Source organism: Octopus sinensis, linkage group LG4, assembly GCF_006345805.1.
Source record: "Octopus sinensis linkage group LG4, ASM634580v1, whole genome shotgun sequence".
Taxonomy (NCBI): Eukaryota; Metazoa; Mollusca; class Cephalopoda; order Octopoda; family Octopodidae; genus Octopus; species Octopus sinensis.
In genome coordinates, this window is record NC_043000.1 from 6,020,873 (window position 1) to 6,029,244 (window position 8,372).

Sequence of the window (8,372 nt, forward strand, 5' to 3'; positions counted from 1 at the left end):
ACATGTTTACAAAGTCAGAAAACAGCACAGCTCCCATGACTTTCGGGAACATTTTTTCTTGCTAAGAGTTGCTGAAGCATGGAACAAACTGCCGTCATCAGTTGTTAGTTGTCGGAGCACTGCATCCTTCAAAACTTCCATGCTTCCTGAGATTCGCCAACACTACACCTGATTTTCTCCCCTCCATACACACACAAGCAAGTATCTGACTCATACACTGTTCACTTCCCAGACATTTGTACATTACTGCATATGCTTTATATGCTCTTGTGACAAGTTGTGGTGTACCTGAGCACTGTATACAAAAATTTCATTATTATTATTATATATTTTTCCTTTCTTTCTTGCAGAACCTCCAACATATGCTGAGAGTGTTGGCGGTGCAGTTGATATTCGCGATGAAGATGATGATCTAACATGTAATATGGGAGATCTCACTTATACACCAATGTATACATATGTATACGATTACAGACCTCCACCAGCCTATTCAGAGGTAAATTTCAAATCTTTTTCTCTTGTTCATTGGTTTGATGTAATGGTCTTTTATGTGTGCGTGTGTATTGGTACCTATTTATTCAAAGCTGAAGTTACTATGAGTTCCCAGTTATAAGCAGCAGAGACCTAGTATAACAACGGACAGTGAAGACTCAGTTTCAAGTTTATGAATAAACTCTACAGACCGTATCAAGCACGTTTTTCTCTTGTTTGCACATTCAGAGGTGTATATATGGAGGTAGGTGGAAGCTGAAAGAAGTTCTCTGTATCTGTGAGTGTGTTCATGCAGCTTTGTCTTGACATCACATGCTAATTGTAGATGAAGGTACCGTTATACTGGTGATGGTGTTTGTTTGCACTCTTCTCCAGAAAACATGTCCAGCCATTGTAATGTTCATATTTGAAGGATTAGGGGACATATTAACCTTATTCAGAAACAGGTGAGGATCAGTGACAGGAAGAACATCTGCCTCTTCAAATTTCATTTGAGCCATGCAGGCATGGAAAATTGGGTTTTGAAATGATGATGACACTGATATATATTAGATACATACAAATACTGTAAAGAGCTGCTGAAGTTTTAACTGGTTCACTGAGCTAACAACATTTTAACAACAGCTTCATGAAAAGAGAAAGCAAAAACTTCTATTATTGAGAATGAAATATTGTTTCACTTTGAGTGAGGGTCTAAAAATAAAAATAAAGGTAAAATCTGGAATCCGTGGAAACTGGTGATAGGTCTGTCCAGTTGATCTCATTCAGTGTAAAGTTCAGTGGAGTAGAGTGTTTTGTTACTCTAGCCCAGGGGTTTTCAACCATTTTTTACCTATGGACCCTTTTGATTATTATTTTATTCTAGTAGACCCCCATTTCTAAAAAAGTGAAACCGGTCAAATCAATAAACATCTTTAAAATTGCATTTTCAAACCTTCTTTCATATATATATATATATATATATGGTTTTATATCCAGCTTGCAGTGCAGGGCATTCCCTTCATCAGCTCTCAACTGCAGATCAAAGTTGTTTCAGTGTCTTGTGACAGTTTTGCTCCTTCCAGTTGTGTCAGACAGCATTGATATTAGCCAGGGATTGTTTACGTTGTTTTAGTCCCACAAAATTCAGTAAACTCAGTGATATTCAAAATGTCTCATCTCATCTAATTAAACACTTTAGCATTTCCATGAAACTCAGATATAATGAACGCACCATAGAAGGGGAATTAACTGAAAGAGAGCCAGGAACATGCTGTTAATTAAATTAATCAATATTAAATCAATTATATTTTACCTCTTATAGTTTAGCAGCTTCATTCATAAGAAATCTTAATTAGGAACTATTAGTAAAATAATAGGGTCAGACTAAATGCAATGTTTTTAGTTATGGTTTCTTTATATTTTAAGTTCAAACCTTACTGGCATTGACTTTTGCACTCTCATCTCTCTGGGGTGAATAAAATAAGTACCAGTCATATACTAAGGTAAATTTACCTGGAGTACACTCCTCTGCCCAAATTTTATAAAACTTATTTTTTGTGTTTTGCAGGTTGTTGTTGCAGTTTATAGTTATGTCCCTTTCCATTCTTAGTTGAAATCCCAAGATTTGTTTGTTTAATCTTTTATCTCATCATTTACAGAAGTTTGACCCTTAAGCATTTAAACCAGCCATATCTGGTCAAAATGTTCTACCTCTTTTTTGTTCAAACTGGCCAGGTCTGGCCTCTCGCACTAACCCTACAATATCATTCTATAATTTAACAGTTACCTCATCAAAATCTCAAAGTACAAAATGGCTCATTCAAAACGATGTGAATGAATGAGCATAACTTTGATAGAATAATGTGAATGCCAAAGGCTTTAATCCAAGAACAGCTGTCTTTATCTATTCTTGGACCCTGCCACTTGTGTTCCATTTTTTTAATACATACAATCTGTGGATTGCTGATTTTAGTTTGTGTATTCTATCAAGTCATAAGTGTTCTGCTGGTTTTATTTTAATTATTTTCTAATTTCCAACTAAAACTTTTTGTAGTAGTCCCATCTATATTATTAGGGATCTTGCTGTGGTGTTGTTTTACTTTGGTTTAACTTTTTGAATTAAGCTCTTGTTTCAGTACCTGCTTCATCTAGTTCATGTTTTATTTCAAAACATTTCTACTTGTAACATTTCACGGATTGACAGATAGATTCACTGGAGCATTGGATGAAATGCCTTGAAGTATATAATAATAATAATAATGATAATGAAGGTTTCAAATTTTTACACAAGGCCAGCAATTTTAGAGAGAGGTGGATGGTCAATTACTGATATTTTATTTTATTGACTTGAAATGATGAAAGGTTGAAGTTGACCCTGATGAAATTTGAACTCAGAACATAAAGAGCTAGAAAAAATGCCACTAAGCATTTTGTTTGATGAGCTGATGACTCTGCCAGCTTACTATCTTACTAAAGATAATAGTAGTTTCAAATTTTGTTGCAATTTTACTACTACTACTACTACTACTACTACTATCATCATTTAAGTTGGCCAGCAAGCAGAATTGTTAGCATACCGAACAAACTGCTTAGCTGCATTTCGTCTGTCTTTGTGTTCTGAGTTCAAATTCTGTCAAAGTCAACTTTGCTTTCTATTCTTTCAGAGTCAATAAAATAAGTACCAGTTGAGTATTGGGGTTGATGTAATTGACTTAAATCCCTCCCTCAAACCTGCTGGCGTTGTGCCAAAATTTGAAACCATTGTTATCATTATCATTGTTGTTATTTTGACTCAACCAGTTATATGGTAGAAAGAATACCACACTAAATGCTTTACGGTATTTAGTTATGTCTCTTTTTGATCTGAGTCCCATTTCTGCTGGCCCTAATTTTGTTTCTCATCATGATGGGATTGATAATATAAAGTAACCGTTAGACACTGCAATTGATTTTCCTTCACAACTACCTCCAGAATTTTACAGATGGATATCTTACCAAAATGCCTGTCACCATAACTGTAAGTGGAACGGTTGTCCATTTCTCAAGACAACACTGCTATATCTATTGCTTAGTGTGGTTTGAACCAGTGTTTCTATACTATTATCATTTAACGATCATGCATTTGTATCAGGTCAGCATTAATCTCTGCTGAAAATTGCAGCAACATGAGATTGATAAAATGTGTAAAACAAAATTGTATCTTCTTTTCAGGATCTATCCTTAACTTGTTTCAGTCATTGGACTACAGCCCTGCTTGGATTTAGTTGAACAAATCACCCCCAGTACTTATTTTAAGTCTTTTGCTGAACTGCTAAGTTACTGTGATGTAAACAAACCAGCACCAGTTGCCAAGCAGTAGTGGAGAATGAAGGCACATATGATGTGTTGCTATAGTTTCATCATCATCAGTTAACATCTATTTTCCATGCTGGCATGGGTTAGATGGTTTGACTGGAACTTGCAAGCCAGAGAGCTGCACCAGGCTTCAGCTTGTTTTGGCTTGGTTTCTATGGCTGGATACCCTTCCTAACACTAACCCACTCCACAGGGTGTACTGGAGCCCAGTCAAGTGTCACCAGCACAGGTGCCTTTTACATGTCACCAGCATGGTTGTTTTTTATGACTGATTTTCCTTGGCTTTTCCAAATTCATTCACAAGGCATTTGTTAGCCTGGAGCCACACAGTGGAACTGAACCCAAAGCTACAACCATGCCCGGGCCTAACCAATTTTGTTTTCTGTTTTAGTTTATTTGTTTTTGTCTTCAGTGTTATCCAATTTGTCTTTCAGATTGATCCGAATCCCTCAACTCAATCGACCACAGTACGTTTTCTGGAAGACGGACATTCATGACGCTGAACTGGCAACATTATGTCATATAGTCCACTATTGTTTGAGCTGGCCAGATAAAAAGAGATTGCCATCTTGATTCTAACTCTGACTCACATGAGTAGCCATTACTTGTTGGCTGTTGCTGGTCAATCTGTCTACAAGCTATGCTGACCAAGAAGAGTAATCAAAGTGTATGTTTATATATATATATATACGTATATATATATATATATATATGCAGCTTTCCTTTATCCCTTCCTCTCTACCACCACCACCACCCCTCTACTTAAAGCTAATTGAACTGACATATATTCATCACTATCACAACAGAGAATTTTAACTGTTGAACAAACAGATTTATTAACTGATGATATAAACTTATACATTCTTTTTTTTTAATTTAATTTTATTTTTAATATATTTTCATTTTCAAGAGACAATAATTGATATCAAAAAAAGCCCTGCTATATTCTATTCAAGAGAATGAAAATCACTTATATTTCTAAGTTAAGCTCTCCATTAAAATACAACAATTGTTCACTCATCAGTTTATCTGATGCTTTATATTTTTGAATTGATGCTTTTAAAAGTTGTTGCATTCGACTTATTAACAAATGTATCAATATTTCATGTCTTGTTATTATTATTATTATTATTATTATTAGTAATTTTGTTAATTGTAAAGTTAAAAGTTCATCATATTCATCATTCAAGTGTAAACATTTTTATTTATATTTGTATCCTCTATTTTTCTTAATTAAAATCTACCTAACCATCTGTCTATCTTGCACATACATACAAATCAGTGCATGTGTACTCAGGCCAGAATTCTGAATTGATGAGCTTTTCAACTGATTCTCAGGTTTCTAGGATGAAAAAAAAAACAAAAACAATAGTTAGGTTCTTATTTCAACAGATAGATTATAATTAAAAATTTCAGTTTGATACCATTAGTTAATTAATCCTAATCATTAATTATTTGTTCAAGAAGTCTTTCTGTAATTCCTTACTGTTGTGTTCATATATATGCATATATATATGTATATGCATTATATATATATATATGCACATATATCTATCTCTATATATATGCATATATATATATATATGTGCATATATATATATGCATGCATATATATATGTGCATATATATATATGCATGCATATATATATGTGCATATATATATATATGCGCATATATACATATATATATATGCATGCATATATACATATATATATATATATATATATATATGCATATATATATATGTATATATAGATGTCATCATCATCATCATCATCATCATTTAGCGTCCATTTTCCATGCTAGCATGGGTTGGACGGTTCTACTGGGGTCTGTGAAGCCAGAAGGCTTCATCAGGCCCAGTCAAATCTGGCAGTGTTTCTACGGCTGGATGCCCTTCCTAACGCCAACCACTCCGTGTATATATATATATATATATATATATATATATATATATATGCATATATATATATAGATGTATATGTATGTATATATATATATGCATATATAATTTACAGTTCTAAAAGCACCACAACCAAATTCTCAGTTATGAATTTAAGATTTATTTTGTTTTTAAAAAGAAAATTTGAAACCTCTGAAGAATGTTGTTAATTCCTTTTATGATCATCCATATGATTTCTAACCATTGGGCTTAAATTCAATTTTATTTTGTTACCTCTTTTATATTGTAAAACGAAGTAGTAAAAAATTATTAAACCATTGGAATTTATGTATATTTTGGTAACAGAACTTGTCACCTTCATGTTTACAAATAAGAATTATCTGACTTCTTAGTGAGTAAATGGTTATGTGTCAAATATTCACATACACTGAAATGGTATTTTTCTAATTTTATAAATTTTCTGGAATTCTTACAAAAGATATTATCAGAAAAAAATTTAATAAGGACTCATTGGTTACTATGTGATGTTGAAGGATTCTATATTCCATTAGCACAAACAGTAATCATTGCTCAAGCAAGAGTATAGAACACAAAAACATCAGTATATGTATTTTTATATATTTAATTCACAGAAGTTACAAAGTGACTCAAGTGCCAATTAAATATTATATATATATATATATATACACATGTACATATATACAAATATATATAAAAACATATATATATACACACACAACACACACACACACATATATATATACACATATATATAAACGTATATATACATATATAAATGTACATATATATAAATATGTATATATATATATATATATATATATATACATGTATATATATATATATGCATATATATATATATATGTATATATACGCATATATATGTATATATACGCATATATATATATACATATATATTAACATATATATATATATACATATATATGTATATACATATATATATATGCATATATATATATATACATTATATATATATATACATATATATATATATACATATATATATATATACATATATATATACATATACATATATATATACATATATAAACATATATATATATATAAACATATATATATAAACATATATATATATATATATATATAACATATATATATATATATATCTGTAATATAATATGTGACAATTATTCGGTTGCCATAATAAAACTCCGAGTTTCAGATGCTCTGGCATCTCGTCAGTTATTAAGACAAACAAAAATGCTATGAAAATGACCGCTAAACAAGGGAAATTACTATGTAAATGACTGTTATTAAGACAAACGAAAGAGCTATTTATTTAAGTCATTCTAATAGCTCTTTTGTTTGTCTTCATAACGGTCATTTACGTAGTAATTTACCTTTGTTTAACAGTCATTTTCATAGCATTTTTGTTTGTCTTAATAACTGACGAGATGCCAGAGCAGATTTCCACCCTGGCATCCAAAACTTGGAGTTTTATTATGGCAACTGAATAATTGTCACATATTACAGATAAATTCTCTATTTACATAATATCGAGGTCTCATTCATTCTTTTGTTGTCATACTATTATTATTAATATATATACATATATATATATACACACACACACATATAGATATCTATATACATACATGTATATACATATATATGTATATGTAAATTTTTATCATTTGATGTACAAATTCTTTAATTAGGAACTCTTCATTTGTCTAGAGAAATGTTCTCTGGTTTATTCAGAAAACATTACTGAAATATGGGAATCACTGACGACTTACCAGAAGACAGCCTATAATACTTTACACTTAATAAAATTCAAATTCAACCGAGCAGTAGAGTGTTTGACTATTTGCCTTACTGTATTTAGTTTAATCCTCCATGTTCTGGACTTGATTCTTATTGAGGTTGGCTCCGCCTTTCACTTAACCCTCTGTGTTTGTTAAACATTTGTATCAGATGTGTATTGTTGTTTGATTTAATTGACTGTAATCCATTCTTAAAAATGTGGTTTTTGTGCTACTAAAACAACAAAAAATTTTTTAAACTGCATCTAAAATTCAAATATAATTGAAAATACACCTTTCATTTCCAGCAATGATATATGTAATTTCCTCTTAATGTTTGATATTTCTTTATATTTATAAGTGATATGACCTATTAATATATATATATATATATATTAATAATCTACATGTATTGGGTCTTAAATGTTCAAACCATTGGTTTATTATTTGCCGTCATAAAAATGGTAATCCTAATGCTGAGGGATTATATATAACCAGAGGGAAAGCTAGCTGTCTTTATATTGGTATAACATTTTTATCTACATTTCAGTTTAATATCAACATTTAAAAAAATTTTTTTTTTTTTTTTGAAAAGCATTTTTATTTTCAGAAATTTCTTCACTTAAGTTGTTTCTGTATGATTTCAATGGCATCTTCTAAAGGCAAAAAAAAAAAAAAGGAAAAACGAACAGTGTCTGCCATTTGTTACTCCAATGTTATTTTCAATATATATTTCCATTTCAAATTAAACTATCCGGCACATTATATAAATATATTTTCTTAATGTGCAGCTTATTTTCTAAATTCACAGGTATTGAATATTTTTTTTAACATCT

General features: G+C 30.8%; 1 protein-coding gene across 1 annotated transcript in view; it reads left to right on the plus strand.

Annotated features, from left to right (window-relative positions):
• LOC115210999 (arrestin domain-containing protein 3) overlaps positions 1-5,217 on the plus strand; it is a 107,140-nt gene extending 101,923 nt beyond the window's left edge. The window contains exons 8-9 of the mRNA XM_029779836.2: positions 351-496; positions 4,263-5,217. Coding sequence (XP_029635696.1) covers positions 351-496; positions 4,263-4,325 — 209 coding nt within the window. The 3' untranslated portion in view covers positions 4,326-5,217. The remainder of the gene's footprint in view (positions 1-350; positions 497-4,262) is intronic.
• Positions 5,218-8,372: the final 3,155 nt, after the last annotated feature.